Source organism: Branchiostoma lanceolatum, chromosome 9 (assembly GCF_035083965.1).
Source record: "Branchiostoma lanceolatum isolate klBraLanc5 chromosome 9, klBraLanc5.hap2, whole genome shotgun sequence".
Lineage (NCBI taxonomy): Eukaryota > Metazoa > Chordata > Leptocardii > Amphioxiformes > Branchiostomatidae > Branchiostoma > Branchiostoma lanceolatum.
The window spans coordinates 10,361,650-10,380,810 of NC_089730.1; the positions used below are offsets into that span (position 1 = coordinate 10,361,650).

Below are 19,161 nucleotides of genomic sequence, written 5' to 3' on the forward strand. Positions count from 1 at the left end.
TTAACATGAGCCAGGTGTCTTGAGGGATGCCAAGAAGGCAGCTGATTCAGTCGCATTTGCCTCACCTACATAATACAGGTGATAGTGAGACAGGTAACTGCGGTGACAAGCCCCAAACTGGTGCAGAAAGCCTGCAATCTGAGTTATCCGAAACACAAGAACAAAATAAGCTTGCTGAAAGCCATGAGGAAAACAGTATAAATGCAGAGCCACAAGGTCCGAGTTACGGCCGTGAGCCAAAGCCAGGGAAAAGGCTTGAAAACTCTCAACAGTATTTCGCACAACGTGTACAAGATCCCCATTACATAGATGCCTCACCAGTCATGAGAGACATGCCCCAGAACGATGAGAGCGATGGTATGGTGGAACGCCTACGCCAGCAAACTGTTCAGAGTAGGTCACACTACCGACGACCCATGTATCCAAACCCCGGGCGCAAGAGGGGGCAACCCCTGGTGGAACGGAAGACCCCTTCTATCAAAGGCATCACACGACCCACGCGTCCTTACACTGGCCAAGCTGCTGAGCCCCTGTATCAAGCTCCCCAAGTGAAGGGTCCAATGAGACAGACCCAAAAGCCCCGCCCTACAGGGGTAGTTCAACAGTCTTTTTGGCGGAGAAGTCGGACCAAGGGTCCGCCCCGACAGAACTCTGATCCTTATCCCGGCCAGGCCCAGGCTGAACCATTTGACCTCCCACCCTGTCCCACCACCATCCCCACGCGGGGCGGTCGTGCAGAACCCATGCTGCAGTACCCCTGTAACCCATGTGGGGGTAAGTCCACGTGTCGGGCAGTCAAGAGCGTTAGAATACTGTACTATTAACTATCCCATCTGCCCTTCAACCAACTAAAAACAAAACAATGTTCCCCCAGTTTCTTATGATTATCATCCTAAAAATGCTGACACTATTTATAATGAGTCAACTCTTGTAACTGTGCTACGGTCAGATAACAGTTCCTCTTTGACATCGGTAGAGGTACTTACAACAGTCACTGAGTGAGCTTTCTTGAATGTGTTCAACCTACTTCATACATGTTGTGTTCTGTTGTGTCCACTTCCCCCTGCAAACACTACTTCACCTAATTTCTCCTAGATGCAACTTTGATTTGAATGATAAATTTGCTTTTTGGGCACCCTTTCATCACTTGACTGTGCAGCCACATACAATTTATAGTCAGTTTTTCTTACCTTGATGCATGCTTATTCCCAGGTGATCGTTGTGAGAGGTGTATGGACGGTTACTATGGAGACCCCATCGGTCAGTACGGCCAGCCACGCCCCTGTCAACGCTGCATCTGTAGCGGCAACATTGATGAAAATGCTGTCGGAAACTGCAACTCGTAAGTCAAGTTTGACGGTTAATTCTTAACAGTGGCTCCTTTTACTCTGTGTAATCTAAAACAACTTCAACAACTTTTCATCGATGAAGGTGTTCAGAAAGGCTTTTTGTCCAGGGTGAAGTCACAGTCACAAACATATTATCTTAAGGTACAACAAAGAAATAGATATATTATCACCCAAAACTTTGATTTTATGAGTTCAACTCTCCAAATATTTGTGAATTTAGCACTCTGAAATTGAAAGCTAAGCAATGGATGAAACAATGAAGTACACTTAATATCTTTATTTTTAGGAATAAATTTAATTGGTATTGTGTTGACATGTTGTAATGATAATGTTTACAGGTATGCTGTCCATGTCATTTCCTTCTGTCCTCATTAAGAAGTTGTTTCACATTGAAACTTTACTCTAGAGTGGCCTCATTATGTCACAAAACATCAAAGAACTACGATCCCACAGATTCCCAGGTAATACTGTTATCTCCCATCGGTCTGGGGAGGTAATCTGATGTTGGGAAGCTTTGTTGTAAAGGCCTAATGTCAGCTCAGGTGTCATTATAACATACCTGCCCTCCTAACACCTGCAGGCCTGCATACTTCACACTTTCACTCACCTGTCCGTTTTTCTTCCCCCGCAGAATCACAGGAGAGTGTCAGAAGTGCGTGTACTTCACCACGGGAACGGCCTGCGAACGCTGCCTCCCCGGGTACTACGGGGACGCCACATCCTTCCCCAAGCCGCCATGCAAACGTAAGGCTGTGCCCCGCCACCATACTTAACTACATTATGTCTTCCACAATAGAGGCGCTATTATGGAGTTATTTCGGGTGATACCATTTCGGGCTGGTGAAAGGGGACATAATTGGTGGTTAGGTTGTTTATGTTCTCGGCGTGAAGCCGCATTAGCTCCAGCTAAACATTTCCACAACGCTAAGCCAATTACAAATAAAATGGGGAGGAAATTTTTTTCTGTAGCTGCCAAAAGAGAAGAAAAGGTACCATCCTTGTTTTATCGTTCTGCAAAGTAGCCAGGCAGGTTTTTGCCATGATTGTCAGTAGTGTGAAGTGGCCCAAGGCAGTAGTCACAGCTCTCTGGTTAGTTAATGCCTAGTTCCTCCACCTCACTTCACCAACATGGTTGCACCCCGCTGCCACCTGTACGCCTTAATCGCGGTGGCTGCGTGGTTACTGCAGAAAGGGGAGTGCGCAGGTAGGTCAAGCCTGCCCGCCGGCAATTCAGTCCTTTTAGAACAACTTCCCTCATTATTTCTGTCCAGTCTGGTTGAGCTAATGAACAGGCATCAGCCATGGCACGGAAGGAAGTGCTCCTCTTTGCGCTCGTTCTCCTCAGTTCACTTGGCCTTGGTCAAGGCTACGTAGACTTTGATTTGAGTTGGCTCTTTGATAATTTAGAGTTACCAGACTTACCATCAGATGGAGAGGCAGCCGTGGTGCCTAAAGGTGAGTTGTATTGCTGTCATACAGGAGATGGAAGAATTCTACCTAACGGAAGAGGTAGAATGTTGGCAATCACCTTTTCTGTTTTCTTGTATACTTGAGGAAGGCAATCAGGTGGGAAAGGGGAAAAGGGAAAGTCATTTTGATAAGATGTTTAGACGTGTTGCAGCAGGAATATCACAAGTTTAGTCATGCACATCTCCATGTGTTCCTGTAAGTACTGTAAATACTGAAGCATTAACCACAACTGCCTTGATATTAGCATGTTCAGAAGAATGGGTGAAAGAGTTAACAACATTTTGGAAACATGTAAATACTGTTGAGTGCGTCAGATCTCTGAGTCTTGTTTTGAGGAGTCAGTGTGATGCATCGGACAAATAGTTGCTGGCATTGTTAATTACAGACAGAATGTTCAATTGTTTATGTTGTCATCTTCGAGTAAAAACTTGCTCATGTCACAAGACAGTCTGCCTCAATACATGATGTAAGTTGTTTTAGATGTGTAGATATAGTAGTGCGTTGCTGCTAGTTCAGTTGTCGGGGCTGTGGAAAACTATAAAAGCAATCCAGGTGGGACTCTTTCAGAAGCATTCCTCTTTAATTGATGTACCCATTTCAGATAAATTGTCTTCTGTTTAAATGGATGAACTCTTTTGATTCACCAAAAAAAGCCCAAGAATACCCTTAGCTACAATTGAATTTATAGGCTTCAAAATGTAGTTTGAGTGGTTTATAGAAATTTTGACATAAAGAAGCATTCCTCTTCTAGGAAAGATGATTGTAAAACATTTGCCCCAGGCTAGCAGCAGTTTATGGATGAAAAATGGAGACGCCATCATTAGCTGGTCCAGGTGTTCTCTCACTTACTGGGACAAGAAGAAAGCACCTGTATTCTTAGTACAGGGTTCCATGGAGTCTAGTTTTCTTACTGGTTTCCAATATTGCTGCATGAGATAATGTTGTCTGATAATGAACAGCACTTCAGACATCACTTCCTGTCTTTTGTACCTCTCTTCAACTCAGCCATTTTAAATTGCAAATTTGTCCTTCATATGTTCTTATGGGATCAACGCTTAATCTTTGTAGATCTCACCATGGATAGTGCTACATGTATATAGATAAGGAGCTTTATCACAAATTTCATTTTTTTTGTAAGTAGAAATAAATGACCATACGGGCATACCAGCACAGGGTGCCTAAGGGCCTGTTTGACTTGAGTGAAGCTTAAAAGTTTACATTGGCTTCAAAAAAGTACAGAAAGTACAAAATCTTCGTAGACCTTTCAGTTGTAATATCTTGGTTGATGTGCCTATAGATGTTCTGCTGAACTCTCAGGAAAAGGGACACCCGTGCCTGGTAGATACTGTCTGTGAACTGGGGTGTAAGAGATCACTGCCTACAGACATGTTGTAATTGGTGGTCATTTTATTTCCCACCAACTATATGTGTGGGAGACACAATGGAGGAAAAATCTCTTCAGTGTTGTTTAATTGTGGATGAAAAATGTTGAGCTAAATGAAGACAAAACAAAGTCTTGCTTTTTGTTTCTCAGTGAGCTCTGATCCTAATTTGAATTTTAATTATGTTTTGTTTATCAATTGAATTCTATATTGCTGGTATATGTGTAGTAAAGAGAGTAGTTTTCACAGATGGTCTTGGGTGGACCAGTCTCTAATTAGCTTTCAGGCCACCAGAGGTCATACCAGAGGTCATACCGGAAGAAATTAAGTTAGCAGTGTTTTATCAGTCTTAGAAACTGCCCTTTGCCTTAGACTAGAGGTACATTCAATGTGGGATAGAAATTTTAAATCTCACTGTTAGCTTTTGAAATTTTTTGTCAGTTTTCTTGGGTGCCAATTTTAGGATCCGTGAGAAAATTGATGTCATTAGAAATAATGGAACAATGACAATCAAAATCTAACCATTGACTGGTGCTTTTTATGCAGATGTCTTAAAGACATTGTAAGTGGTGATTGCATGGTATGAAGACTTCCTGCCTTTCATGAGTAGTAACAGGACAGCCAACATGCTTGGTTGAAATCCCATCGACAATTTGCATACAGTTCTGTAAATGTACTGGTCAGATGTAACTGGACATACAGGTTAGGCAAGTGATGACCACTCGCTGTGTTTTCAAAGGGTCAGAGGTCAACAAACTAATAAAAGAAATTGTAATGCTATGTATGTAATCAATTTTCTGTCACTCATAAAATATAGTAGTAAAAGCATCTGGCTCTTTTAGTCTTCAGGGAATTTATCCAAATACTTGATTCTTTTGTATGACGCACTGTCCTAGCTGGATGTCTGACCTTTGTCAAAATGAATTAGAATGCTGTCTGCTAAGTATGTAGTGTTAACCCCCAACACTGCCACAGCAAGTTCTATGTCAAAGTTTGTCCCAAAATCCAGGGTTCCAAAACAATTAGCTTTTCATGTTCTCCATGTTAGTTGATGGCTTTGAGTCAAGCTTTTGACTTGACTGTATTTACAGTTACCAAATTTACAGCTAAACTTAGTTAAAGGTGCCCTAAGCGATTTCAGGGGGTAAAACTTGAAATATTCTGGGGAAAACAATTCTGTTTTGTGAGGTTGAAACTGACATTTGCTTCTCCATTCTGGCACATCTGCATCATTATTTCAGACTTTGGGCGTTTAAAAATAGCACAGAAGCAAGCCACAAAAGGAGTATTTTATTTATTGGGTCCCCCAAAAAATCAGCCCAGAATCCAGCCGTAACGGTTTCCTGTCGACAATTTTCGGTAACTTCCGGCCGCGTGACGTCACAATGCCCAAGCACATTGAGCCATGACCACGTGATCATTTCTTCGGATGCGTTCGGGATTTATCGGTCAGAATCGTGCATGTTCGGAAGATTTGAAATGATGGCTGGCCTCCAAGTGCTCAGATTTTCAATGAGTTCCCACCACACAACGACATCACATTTTTGCTCCATGATGGTCGATATGTGATGGTATAGTGTTATCTAAACTTACTATGGACAGAAATCAGAAAAAAATTGATTTTGAATATATGACTTTCAGCGCCCTAATATTGCTTAGGTTGCCTTTAACACATCTTCGTTTCCTGTCCCCAGCATGCAACTGTTACCAGTTTGGCACCCAGGTTGGAGGAGAGTGTGACCAGACTACAGGCCAGTGCCCCTGTCTCTCCAATGTGGTGGGCCTGTAAGTACCACTCCTTAATCCATACTGTCTCATATCCAACGTGCTTATTGTTTGTTTTGCTCTGTAGCATGTAGTATGTTGCTGAAAGTTTGTTGAAGATTCCAAATTTGTGGTGTCTTTGAAAATCTGAAGTGACCAACATGAAATGCTTTAGCCTGTATCCCTTCCTTATTGTCCTTTGCTGACCCTAGGCAATGTGACCGGTGTGTGGATGGTTACTGGAACATCAACAGTGGTTCTGGGTGTGAGCTATGTGACTGTGACAGCACGGGCTCCCTGGACACCAGCTGTGAGCTGAACAGCGGTCAGTGCCAGTGTAAACCTGGAGTGGGCGGTCGGCAGTGTGACCAGTGCCTGCCCAACCACTATGGCTTCTCATCTTCCGGGTGCACCGGTGAGTTGTAAGAAAGTTATTTCACTCAATGAAGGGATTTAGTAAGCATTGATGTTTGCTTTATTTAGGGAATTTTTAATGTACTTTCTTAATACAAAATGTTCATCTGTATCTGTAACCGCCTTTCAACGCAACACACGCTTCACAGGCACACGGTGCAGCAGCCGCTGGTTGCATTACTCTGAACAAATGGACGACGAATAATATGTAAAATAGTGTGGAAAAATTCAGATTGAATTGGATTCCTTTGTTTTGTTTTTGTTTCTTCTGACTGCTGTTAAATGAGAAAAACTGACAAGAAAATTGATATTGCCCTTAAATGTAGAGAAAACCAGAAATTCAAACTTAGATGAATGTCTCTAACTTGACACAAATTCTGTTGCAATCCTCAGCCTGTGACTGTGACCCTCGCGGATCCCTGCGCCTCCAGTGTGACGAGTTTGGAAGCTGCCCGTGCAGGGAAGGCGTGGTCGGAGACAAGTGCGACGCTTGTAAGGAGAACTACTACGATGTAGCTCGTGGTTGCATTGGTATGTTTTCACTTTCCTTTTCAAGTATCAACGTACACAAAGAGATAGGCAAGTAAGGGCATGTTACTTTGCTTTTAAAGCAAATTAGTTCATGCCTTTAACTTGAAAGAAAAAGTAATTTAAAGCTATTGCTTGTGTCCGTTCTAAAATTTCTCTTCCTTTTTTGTGATGTTTTTTTCATATATAGCCCGGAGGTACCGATCTCGAGGTTTGTCCATTTTGGTCACAGTTCCCTGCTGTCTGCAATAACTTGAAGGATGTTCCAAAATTCTTAATCTTTGAACAACAAAAAAACATTTCTGCCTTGCAAGTTGCAAAGGATTAGAGTCCAAAGGTTTAGATGGCAAATCTCAAGTTAAGTAAAGCATCGCATGTTGCTTTGCTTCACTTATATTGTCTCCATTTAAGGAATTTTCATTGAGCATCCTTCACTTCTGCTTTGACGTGCAGGATGGTGCCCCTACCAGAGCCCCTAACTGTGCCCCCATACAGTGTATTACTGTTCCCTCTTATCAATAATGAACAGCTAAAATACTTGCTGTCTTTTTGTGAAGTGAAGCCATATAATCATTCAACATCCTTCGGGATGATTTAATTCCACTGAAGCAGATACTCACTGTGAATATGGCCTTTTTTTCACCATGTCTTAACAGTTTGATTGTATGGCACTGGGTGTGTTTGTCACTCAACCTTTAGCATCCAATGGGTGCCCCAGTGGCCTTAAAACATTGCAAGAGAGAAGTCTTTCGATTACCTGATGATTAAAGCGTTAAAAAAATATAAGCTGAATTTTCACTTATAACTTCATACTTTTTCTGATTCTTTCTTATCTGATTTTTTTTTTACTCCTTTCATTTATCTTCCTTTCCTTTTTTCCTTTTTTTTTGTAACCCATTCTTTCAAGCTCCCCCTTATTGACTTTTTTGTCTAGGCTGCATCTCTTTAATCTAAGAATTCTTCGCAGGCCAGCTTTTGCTTTGACTCATGTTGATATGTGCTTTTCGTTTGTTTACCCAGAGTGCCCGGCCTGCTATGGCCTGGTTCAGGACAAGGTAGATGATCACCGCGACAAGCTTCGTCAGCTGCGTGACCTGATCAACAACGTCGGTGTGAACCCTGACCTCATCAACGACCAGAAGTTTGAGGAGCGTCTGAAACAGGTAGAGGAGCTGGCCAAGGACCTTCTGAACGAGGCCCGCAAAGCAGCCGGTATGTCAAGGTTTATTCAGAGAACTTGTAGAACATTTTATCCAGTTAATTTTAGTAACTGTCATTTGGTGTATCTCATTACCTGGATGTCTAACCTTCATCAACGTGACATGTAGGACAATTGAAAATTTGAATCTCAATGGATGAATACTTCAAAGGGAAAGAATAGAGAAGAGAATTGTACACAGAAGTGGTCTCTTCATTTGTTGGTGTGCTTACTAAGTTATTTCTATTTTGCTGCACATTCTCGTTACAGTGTTGCCTTAGTGTTGTCTGTCAGTTTGATTGACTGCATTTCCTTTCCCAAACAACAGGAGGTGCTGGCATCAATGCTGATTCCCTTCGCCAGGCCCTGGACGCTCTACGGGACAAGGTCAACGAGATTGAGAAGGCCAAGAACAACGCCCAGGCCACGACCAACGATGCCAAGGTCAAGGTTCAGGACGCTGACGAGACCATCCGCCGTATCCAGGACAAACTGAGGGAGGCAAACAACTACCTCGGCAATGAGGTGTGTTTTTCTGGGCCTTCTTCCTTGATATTTATGACTCTTATACATGCGTAATAGTGCATATGGTGTTGCATACATTGTTGAAAGTATGTCCTCACTTTCCTGGTGACCTAATGATGGTACAAAAAACAGCTATTTATTCACCTTGAATATTCCACACTGACAATGTTTTCTGGTAAATTGTGTATTCAGCCATGGGGACTAGTTCTTCATGGAAGTTTGGTACATATTTATGTCAAAAAGTAAAGTAGCCTCAACACTGATATGGCTATCTTCCCCACCACTCCATACCAGGGTAAACAAGCGCTGGATGAAGCCAAACAGGCTGCAGCTAACTTTGGCCAGGGCTCCAGGGAGATGCAGGAGTTGGCAGAGCAGGCCAAGGAGCTGGCAAATGAGTAAGTTGTCTGTTGTAATATCTTTGCTCTTTATCCTTATCCTTATCACTACCAGTCTTGTATGAATTTCTGGTGTGGGCTCGAAAGTTATAAATAGGAACTATGTGGCTTCAGCGCCTTTTCTGAAGATATGACATGAGCATTGGCTTGAGGTTGTCCACAACCATTTGCCAGTCTTGTATGAATTTCTGTTTCAATATTCATTTGTCTGTCTTTTGTACACAGTCAAACTGAAGATGCCCAGGCCATTGAAGACACAGCTAACCAGGCCCTGCAGACCTCCAAGGATGCTCTGAAGGCCGTCAGGGACGCTCTGGCTGGACAAGGCGACATCGCCAACAAGAGAATACCTGACCTGGAGAGGAAGTGAGTCGATTTATCCTGGGATCTGGAACCGCAGAAAGTTGTGACTTTTTGAAGTAGTTAGGGATGTGGTCACAAGTATGACAGTTACATGAAGGTGTACATGTATGTACTGATTGTATTCTTGATGTGATGTTTTTGTGTAAAGCAATTCTGACTATGGATACACTTCTTGTGTCAAAGATGTATTTTTGTGTACAGTATTTCTTATAAGCATTTCCGGGGATACCCTTATTGTTTCAAAGGTGTCTTTATGTGTACCGTATTTCTCAAGCATTTCTGACGAGAGATACCCTTCTTGTATCACAGGCTGCAAGACGCAGAAGAACAGCTGGACAAGGTAAACCAGGAAGCAGCTGACGCTCTTGCCAATGCCGAGGCCAGCGCCGACCGTGCCACCAAGATCCTGGCCAACGCCCAGGCCCGCCAGCCCAACATCGACGTGGATGACCTGAAGCGACAGACGGCCGCCATTAAGGATGAGGCGGAGAACTCACTGCTGCCTGACCTGGACAAGCTGGAGGCAGACAACAGGCAGACTGTCAACGACATCAACGATAACTATGATGCCGCAGAGCAGCTGCTGAAGGATGCCCAGGACAAACAGGATGTGAGTAAAGCGTCCAGTAGTTCAAGTACCATGAAAATGCAATCACCAAATGTGGATTATCAGAAAAAATATCTGTACATTACATATTTGCACTTACACCGCCTCAGTGGATTTGTCAACTATTGTAACCTCTCGCAAAACCTGGTCTTTGCGAGTGGTCATTTCACTCTGACTTCAGTGATAATATTTTGTTGATTCAATGTAAAGTGTATTGTGAGTCAAGATTAAATTACACTGCCAGGTAGTTTCGAAGTAGTTTCTAGTGATAGGACTGCTTCAACTTGAAGTGAATCGCCACTTCAGTGCCAAGAGCTGCCTCGGCATACTTTACTTTGTTGTTACAGACCTTGTCTCATAATGTGGCAAAACATCTTATGTTTACTCAAGACAAAAGAAAATTAATTGTGCTTTTATTCCCCCTATGACCAGGTTATTGACCAGTTGCTGGCCCGTGCTGACGCTGCTAATGACAAGGCGGAGCAGGCTGAGCAGAAGGGTCGGGAGACGCTGGGAGAGGCTCAGAAGACTCTGGAGTACCTCAGCAGTGAGTGGAACACTTCGTCCCAGTCTTAGAATGTATTCATGCTGCCAAAGTTGCCAAGTTTTAAACTCAATGTCACACACCTGTGAATGACTTCATCAGGTTGGAGAATCACTGGATAACAAAGTTCTTTATTCACAACCAAGACACACAAATTGTATTACAATCACAGCCAACATTTCAGTGACTGTCTGTCACCTTGCTCAGGGTCATTCTGACTGGCACTATTCCACACAGCAGGTTAGGTGTCGCTGCTTACAATGCAGTCCCAAACGTAGTAAAGTATAGTTATGTATTAAAAAAAAATATATATGCAGTCCCAAACTTAAATATCAAACAAATGGGTTAGAGCTTGCCATTTAATTTCTGTGTAGTAGTCAATTTTCTATTCCTATCATCTTTGAATAATTTTTATTCTTTTTTTCTCCTCAGACTTTGAAGCCAAGGTGCAGGAGAGTAAAGACAAGGCTGACGAGGCCCTGGGTAAGGAGGCTGAGATCAGGAGGATCATCGACGAGGCCGTCAGCACCACCGACCAGGCCGAGGCTGCCCTGGGGTCAGCAGACAGCGACGCGAGGACCGCCAAGAAAACTGCTGAGCAGGCAAAACAGATTGCTGAGGGAGCTGCCGCTGTAAGTGGGCTGGTATACCCAGAATCTGCAGAATTCATATTTCAACACAAACAGAAGAACGAGTTATTGTTTTTGTTGATTTTTATCAATTTTAGTTATCACTAAGTAGAAGATGACAGATTTTGCCTATAAGATAAATAAGATAATCCTTCTTTTACATTTTGCTCTTTCCTCAAACTGAAGTTTGTATTCTGTGGTTGTAATTTTTCATGCAATTCAAATCTTCATTCAAATACCAACCTTGCAGACATACAAACCTTAGCCTAGATGGCATTGATATTTACAATGAAACATAGACTAAGTCACTTAACACATATACACACATCAATATATTCATCTCACAAAGTATGCTTGCATGTATTCCCCAGGATGCTAAGCAGGTTAAGGAAGACGCAGCCACGATCTACGACCAGGCCACAGCCGTCAACAACAATGCCGACAAGCTGAAGGGAGACGTGGACAGCGCCGAGAACACCTTCAACCAGAAGAAGAGACAGGCTGACGATGATGAGACAAGAGTCAATGCTGTGAGTAACCTCAAGTTTTGTTTTTTAAGTCTTAATGACAAAAATGGATGTTTCTACAATTAAGACATCAGAAAAAGTGATGGTAATTTTGGGGTTTTGATATGCTTTAAGCAGCTGCCTTTAGATAATAGTCAGGACATTTCAGCCTCTGTTATAGTTGGTAACAGTTGTCAAAAATATATAACATAACCTGACATTTACTTGTTCAAAGAAAATACATTGTCAAGGAAGTTACAGACTTATTCCAAAAATATATAACATAACCTGACAAGTGGTTTTTGATGTGCCTTTAGATAATACATGTACAAAAATGTAGTTAGGACATTCCAGCCTCTGTAAAAGATAGTAACTGGTGTCACAAGATCAAATGAACCTTTTGACTCTAGTTGATTTTAGAAGGAAAAATCAACAGACAGTCCTATAACTTGTTACTCAACAATGCTGATGTCTTCTTTCTCCTCCCCAGGCCATGGATGCTGCTAACGATGCCCAGAGGAAGGCAGATGTGGCCATGGACAAGGTGCAGGGTACCCTGGACAGAGTCAACAAGATTCTGGAACAACTGGGTATGTCTGCACTGACACACTTTGAACTGTGTCATCACCATCAGAATACCTGTACACTACGCAGGATTTTGTCAATGGTGTCCCCTCGGGTGTCTAAGTTATAAAAATTTGTATTGTTTGAATTGTCGGTGATCTTTTATTGTAATGTTAAATGATGTAACAAGATAGTTATTCTTAGGAAGTGCTTTTGCTTTTGATAAAAGCAGGTTGCTCTTGTTTCGTAGGACTTCTTCTGAGATCAAGAGTTGCATTCTGTGTAGATTCTATAATGGAAATCCGACATATGAGATAATAATGACCAAAGGATAGTTTTTCATTAATAGGCCTCTGTGTGGGATTGTTTTCAACCTGTAACTGCAGCAGCAAATAGTGCAATGGAAACTTGTGAATAGTGGGATTTTCTACCTGCACTGAATTGATTACAGCACAAAATATTTTTATTTATCTGTCATATGATGTTTTTCTTTTCCTGTACCTCTCTCATGTCTGTCATCATGTCACACATCTCACCATGTTTTCCTCTCTTCCAGCCTCCAAAAGGTCTGGCTGTGTCTTTCTCCATCTCTTCACAGATATGCACAGAGATTAAAGCTGTGCATTTCACACTCTTTCCTTTTTTTCAGTCCCACTATGGTTCCCCATACTTTTCATTTTTAGTCCCCCTATGGTTCCCCATACCTCTCCTTTTTGGTCCCACTATGGTTGAACCCCATACCCTGCATGGATTTTTCTCTCTTCTAAGCATGAGAAGTCTGCTTCAGTATCTGTGTGTTTGTCCTGTGTGTGCATTTGGATTTGCAACTAACCTTACAACTACTTACTGGTATAACTCCTCATTTCTTTGAGAGATGTTAGCTGCTAACCTATCTTTACATAAAACGAATTTGTTTATTACGAAGTCTTATGTCTATGTGTATCTTCAGGCACCAGATGATAGAAGTGCTTATCTCTGTTTTGTGCCTACTGCTATACATGTATGTGTCTGTCATAATGTCTACTAACAGGCACTACTTCAATGGCATGGTTTTTCCAGCATGCCATGGCTTGTTTTGTTGTGGTACATGTACAATGTACCTCTCACAACTGTGTGTCTATTCTGATGATCACATAGTTGGAGATGTCATTAGACAGTTGCCTGGTGTTGATGTGTCTAACAGCTTGACCTGTCTGTCGTTGCATTGTGGTGAGATTTCTAACTTTGCTTGGAGTGAAGATAGTTTGACGAGTGCCGATGACTTCCCCGCTTGCAATAGCATGCTTCTGGTGGTGTGGTCAGCCCTTTCCCTAGTGGATCAGAGACCATGTTTATTTTTGGATGCCCCTTGCCTTTGATTCTACCGCTGGCTGAGCCAGTTTTGATGCAGTTCCGGGATTTCTGACGATGGTGGATGCCTGCCCCCCTCCCCATTCCACTGAGTACTCCATCTCAAACCATTTCAGTCACATACAGGGATCAAACAGCCACATCATTATGTAAACAGAACTGTTGGTCCAAATCTACTAATTGAATTAAATTTGTGAATTATCAATTATCAATGTTGATTGTCTTGGTCAAAGAAAGAGTTGAAGATATGAGTACATTGTAGGTTTGGATCAACAGTGTGGTAGAATGTGTGGTTTGCCTGCTTGGAGACCCGCTGTGTGGTACCCAAAGTTCCCACAGAGATGTGAGCTGGTGTGTGTTGGCTGTACTACAGACAGGTTTAGCGGCAGCGGTGGTCTGGACGAGGGACGCCTGCGAGCCGTCCAAGCGGAGTACGACAGAATCAAGGGCGAGCTGGACCCCGACGCCATCAACGCCATCATTGCCAACCTGAGGATCGACGCCCGTGCCCAGGGCCGCCTGCTCGCGTATTACGAAAACTTACGTGGAGACGTCATGTCGGAGATCCGAAATCTTGAAGAGATTCTGCGTTCCCTCCCCGATGGATGCTTCAGACCACAGAAGATAGAACAGCTGTAGAGGTATGGGGTGTTGGAGTCCTGTGCTGGAGCCTCCCATGGGTTCTTTGATTCGGACACTGTTGTTGGACAAAGTTTTAGTGTCTTAGGTATCAAAATGTCACTCAAAACAGTAGTGATTATCAAGATGTTTGGACTCAGCTTTTTAAGGGTATACCCTAAAGCTATCTTCAACAGATACTTGTACAAAGAAAAGACATTGACAAGGAAGTTACAGTATACTCCAGAAAGATAAAAGCATTTCCTGACAAGTGACAGTGTCAGTGATGTACAGTTTGTCCATACAGAGTGTCATGAGAACCCATGGATGACCTCCACTGACTGCACCCCTGCCTCCGCTGCTGTGTTGTGTGATGATTTCTGTAACCTGTGTGCTGTAGAAGAGACACACTCATATGGAGTCATGCTGCTTGCTTATGTTGTCTCACATCACGATGTCTGTTGATCAACAATCCTTTCCAAGTGTTGACAGTCAAACAGATGGGTTTTGCATGTTCGTGGGTAATTGCGTGAGGTACATCCTTACATTTACATGTAACCCACAGTACCGTATTAAACATGTCTGCATAATTGTGTTGACTGTGTTTCTGTGATTGCATGGAAGTTTGTTGTTGGGAGTTCTGTTGTAGGTGCTGTTTGAAGTGAGGTAGTCTTTCTGCCCTTCTCTGTCCATCCACAACAGCGAGGCATAGAAAGGCACAATGGCTACTGTGTTTTAAACAAATGATTTGTAGAAGATAGCGTAGTGTAGGAAGACTCCACTCGAGCATGATCATTGTAGTTTGTGCTTGGGTGTTGATTTGTTTTTTCCCTTTGTGGTTTCAGCAACTTTGCTTGCATGTGTAATCACAGAACAAACTATTACCTTTTATCTATTGGGTTACAAAAGCAATGAATGCACCTTGAAATGTTGATCAATAACCATCAACTTAAACAGTTATTTTAAGCTTGCCACTGCATGGAGAATCTTCATCAATCATCAGCATTGATAAAAAGCATGTAGTCCTCGATAAAATGTTTTCACAGTTGGTTCAGAATGGTGTTCATGGACTGGTAGTAGGATCGTCAATAGTGAACTTACTCTTTGCCCTTTTCCTGCAGATCAAATTGACCCCCCTGACGCAGGCAAACTGAACGAACTACAGAAAGAGTACAACGACCTGAAGGCAGAGCTGGACGCATTAAAGATCAACCAACTCATGCTCAACATCGAAAACCTCATGACGCAACAGGAGAACACTGTCAGTAACTTTGACGCTGAGTTAGACAACCTGAAGAAAGAAGTGGCCAATCTGGAGGACATCAGCCGCTCTCTTCCCGACGGCTGCTTTAAACAGGAGGGGCTGGAGGACACGTAAAGCCTCCGTCAGGGAATATTCCATTGGTGCTCGTATTGGAGACATGACGCATTCTCTCTCACTTCTGACAGTCATTACCATTGTATAAACATGTGAAGAAATATGTCTTTATCTTGTTCAAGTCTTCTGCCCAAGAAATTGCCAAGGAAATGCTTCATGTCTCCCATAGTAGCTGAGGGTTTATTTATCCTGAAGTGACTGTAACTATGAGTCAGTGTGGGTCAGGTTTGGTGGTGATATCACTATGGCCAACATCAAGTAACCGATACATCAACTGCACTGTTAGCTAGTTCAAAAGTAAAATATCTGTTTGGAAATCCTGTCCGGATACAAACATTACAGTGAAAACTATTTCTCTTAATGAAGCACAGTGTAGATGTCAAGATGTCAAGTTTTTTTCTGAATACTGAGCTTAAACAGGTCAATTGTGATATTTCTCCCAAACCTTTCCAGTAGTCTACAACTATTGCAGACCCATGTAGCTTGTTAACGTGTTTTTTTGTATCATATGCAAACTAACAACACGGTACAGTTACAGAAACAAAAAGTCAATTGTATTTCAAGAACCTCAAGTCAACTGAGAAATCCATGCAGGAAGTAACCAAATACTGACAAAATCCTTGTTACATACTTTAAGGAAAGCAATGTTATAGTTGATACATACAATATGAGTTCACCATGTTGGTCTCTGACAGTCGTGCCTCCATATTTGGTAGATGCGGCTTCCCATATTTGGTCGGGCTGCCGAACTTAATTATGCTCGTTCACCAAATTGGTATCTATCTATTCTAAAAGAGGATTAACGTATTCACTTGAGATCCTTATTTCGAGTAGCACAAGCTGTTTTCTTCAGGGTTTACATATTATATGCAGCAGTATTCCTGTTCTTGACACAAGGGTGGGAGGGGGGCAGGCTCTAGCATCTTTGCGGATGTACTTATAGGATACCCTTCTGATATTGGTATCGTTCATGAGTACTGAGACAACCATGTAGACCTGTTATCCATTCTTGTGGGATGGGCTAATCATGTAAATATATAAGATGAGGTGGCAGCTATCGCATAGGTAGACTAGAACTTAAACTTTGGACGACATTATTTTGGATGAGTTTCTTTTAGTGTGTATTTGGGAATGTCTGCCACCTTCCTATCCAGTATATATCTTGATAAGGTTATATGCATTCATGGGTGCTAGTATTTAACGGTAACCTGGCTAAGCAATAAGGCTAAGATCATGACGCTGTATGTAAAGGTGAACATAGTGTTGTGCAGTGTAGTTGCCTCGCCAAGTGCCTAGACTTAAAAACCAAGTGTATCGCCACCACATGGACTTACAAGGAAAGTATTAGCTGCACTAGTATTATAAACTGTAGCAGTAGTTCTTGCCCGTAGCTGCCTATTCTGTAGAGAGTGCCTGCATAAGCACTGGTGCAGACTATTTGCACCATGTATATGCTAGCCACTGGAATTTGGTGGGAGTTTGTATGTATAATTTTTGAATTTAGTCTTATGTATGGTACTGTTTTTAACCTACCCTTTTAGACGTCATTAACATATTATTTCTGTTGCCTATTTCTTACGAGAGGTGTTTTGTTTGACCATGTTTTTATTGAACATTTTTTGACAAAGGAAGAGACATAAGTTATTTTGGTATCCACTTCATATACTTCTCACAATACTAAGTCAGGTCAGTCCATTTTGTTGCCAAGTCACATTTTATATATACTGTATCACCACTATACTCTTCCCTGATGTAGTGTTGCATAGACTAAAACTCTCCGCAGAGGAACACTATTGTATCACACAAACCTTCATTACACAAGTACTTCACAACTGATCCTATAGAAAACCTCATACTTTTGACTTCTGCGAATACAGTATATATTGAGAATTCTGATTGATCAGTGATTGACAAAGTTGTTTTTAGGAAGACCACTGCCCTGTGGAGAGTCGTATGTTTTGTTAACTCCAGAAAACCCGGTAGAAGCAGTAAACAACAGAGTACTCCCTTACCTGGGGGATGTGTGTACGGAGTTAGTTATTATACGTTTGATACTTTTCATTGTACATGACATGGGGAAATAAATCTTGTAAAATATACTTCTCTTCTTCAGTTGTGCCTTTTTCTCATCATTTTCGGAATGATCCATAAAAATACATAGAATGGAGATTTTGCACATATGCATTAGGAGACAATGAGTATAAGATATATGGGCATAATAGGGGAAATTAAGTAAATCATGATGTGTACTGTTGTTTGGAAATCCTGTAAACCTCTGTTCAAGACAAGAAATGCAACCGTTGAGTTAGACCAAAAATGTCAATACTCGACTCTTTCGGACTTGAATAAACGCACAAGTGTGAACGGACCTTTAAGTTTAAGTGTGTATCATGAGTCAATGGACCTGCGACACGTTGGCGACCTCGCTGCGACCTAAATTGGATTTGAGTTACCCTTGACTTTATGATGGGAATATGCAAAATGTACTAATTTGACTAGAAAGACATAAAGCGTAAAAATATTAGTTTTTATCGATAAGATGAGCGCTTTGTCAAATCGATGTCGCCGACGTGTTGCATTTCCAGTGTCTCTCTAAGCAGGGGTTAGGTTTCAGGTTGTTTTTACGTCTTTTTAGTCGTTTTTTGTCGAGCTTTCTACGTTGTCACGGTTTCTTTACGTCGCCAACATAACATGGGGTTGTCGACATAAAGAAACCGTGAAAAGGTAGAAAGCCCGACTAAAAAGACGTAAAACACAAGCCGAAACCCAACCTCTGCTTGGAGAGTATGAGATATCCGCTTAAGACTAAACAAAAGATGAGTGAAAGTCGGGTGTGCAGTCAGGTCACACGTGACTCTCCTGTAGGATGATGGAATTATCAAACTAAGGAAAAGACTGATTTACAACAAGTAACATTTAAGATGTGAAGTTCAAAATTACATGCGGTGAAATATTTAGAAAGTGTTTTTTCCATAACACCACCCCTTGTTTGTTGTTTTGTTTGGTATCTTTTACACGACCCATTGTTGCTACTGTAATCTTTCCGACCTCATAATAACTTAATTAGTTGTTTTGCAACGTGATTGTAGAAGATAGCAATTGCCTCGGGATTAATCCAGGAGGCTTAAGGCACTACAAAATAACTTGACAATCAGTCTGATTATATCGGATAGTAGAAAGAACGCAAGATGGCCGTCTGCAGGATTTCTCTCTGTAGCTTGTTAGCTGTGCTTTTGTTAGATCTGAGCAGTGGTTACTTCTATGACATGGACTGGCTGTGGGACACCAACGATGATTTGGGTGAGACGGAGAATGACCATTCCGCTCAGCTAGGTGAGTCGTCAGCGTTACATATATCCTTCGACGCCGAATGGCGGTCATATGAAATCATGTCCTTAGGGCGTCCTCATAGAGTAAACAGAGCCTTACATTAAGAAGGTGTGTAGCGAATTAGAATTGACGTTTAAACTTTTCATTGTAAACGGGGAGATGAAGCTTACTGTTACAACAACTTGGCCATGTACAGTTAGTGATTTCCCAGGGCTTGTCTGCCAAGATATTCAGATTGTATCAT

General features: G+C 42.0%; 2 protein-coding genes across 11 annotated transcripts in view; one reads left to right on the plus strand and one right to left on the minus strand.

Annotated features, from left to right (window-relative positions):
• LOC136441447 (uncharacterized) overlaps nt 1–1,297 on the minus strand; it is a 49,395-nt gene extending 48,098 nt beyond the window's left edge. For 4 of the 5 annotated variants that reach the window (XM_066437725.1, XM_066437723.1, XM_066437722.1 and 1 more), the window contains exon 1: nt 1,191–1,291. In XM_066437725.1, coding sequence (XP_066293822.1) covers nt 1,191–1,200 — 10 coding nt within the window. In that variant the 5' untranslated portion in view covers nt 1,201–1,291. Of the gene's footprint in view, nt 1–1,190 lie in introns of all 5 variants that reach the window. The other variant, XR_010756894.1, reaches the window with a different exon arrangement.
• Nucleotides 1–17,686, plus strand: part of LOC136441442 (laminin subunit gamma-1-like) — a 63,602-nt gene extending 45,916 nt beyond the window's left edge. For 5 of the 6 annotated variants that reach the window (XM_066437713.1, XM_066437716.1, XM_066437717.1 and 2 more), the window contains 16 exons: nt 1,213–1,342; nt 1,981–2,093; nt 5,896–5,986; nt 6,178–6,380; nt 6,773–6,910; nt 7,928–8,119; nt 8,434–8,630; nt 8,925–9,028; nt 9,254–9,394; nt 9,701–10,001; nt 10,431–10,545; nt 10,975–11,174; nt 11,543–11,701; nt 12,168–12,267; nt 13,965–14,232; nt 15,331–15,444. In XM_066437713.1, coding sequence (XP_066293810.1) covers nt 1,213–1,342; nt 1,981–2,093; nt 5,896–5,986; nt 6,178–6,380; nt 6,773–6,910; nt 7,928–8,119; nt 8,434–8,630; nt 8,925–9,028; nt 9,254–9,394; nt 9,701–10,001; nt 10,431–10,545; nt 10,975–11,174; nt 11,543–11,701; nt 12,168–12,267; nt 13,965–14,230 — 2,450 coding nt within the window. In that variant the 3' untranslated portion in view covers nt 14,231–14,232; nt 15,331–15,444. Of the gene's footprint in view, nt 1–1,212; nt 1,343–1,980; nt 2,094–5,895; nt 5,987–6,177; nt 6,381–6,772; nt 6,911–7,927; nt 8,120–8,433; nt 8,631–8,924; nt 9,029–9,253; nt 9,395–9,700; nt 10,002–10,430; nt 10,546–10,974; nt 11,175–11,542; nt 11,702–12,167; nt 12,268–13,964; nt 14,233–15,330 lie in introns of all 6 variants that reach the window. The other variant, XM_066437715.1, reaches the window with a different exon arrangement.
• Nucleotides 17,687–19,161: the final 1,475 nt, after the last annotated feature.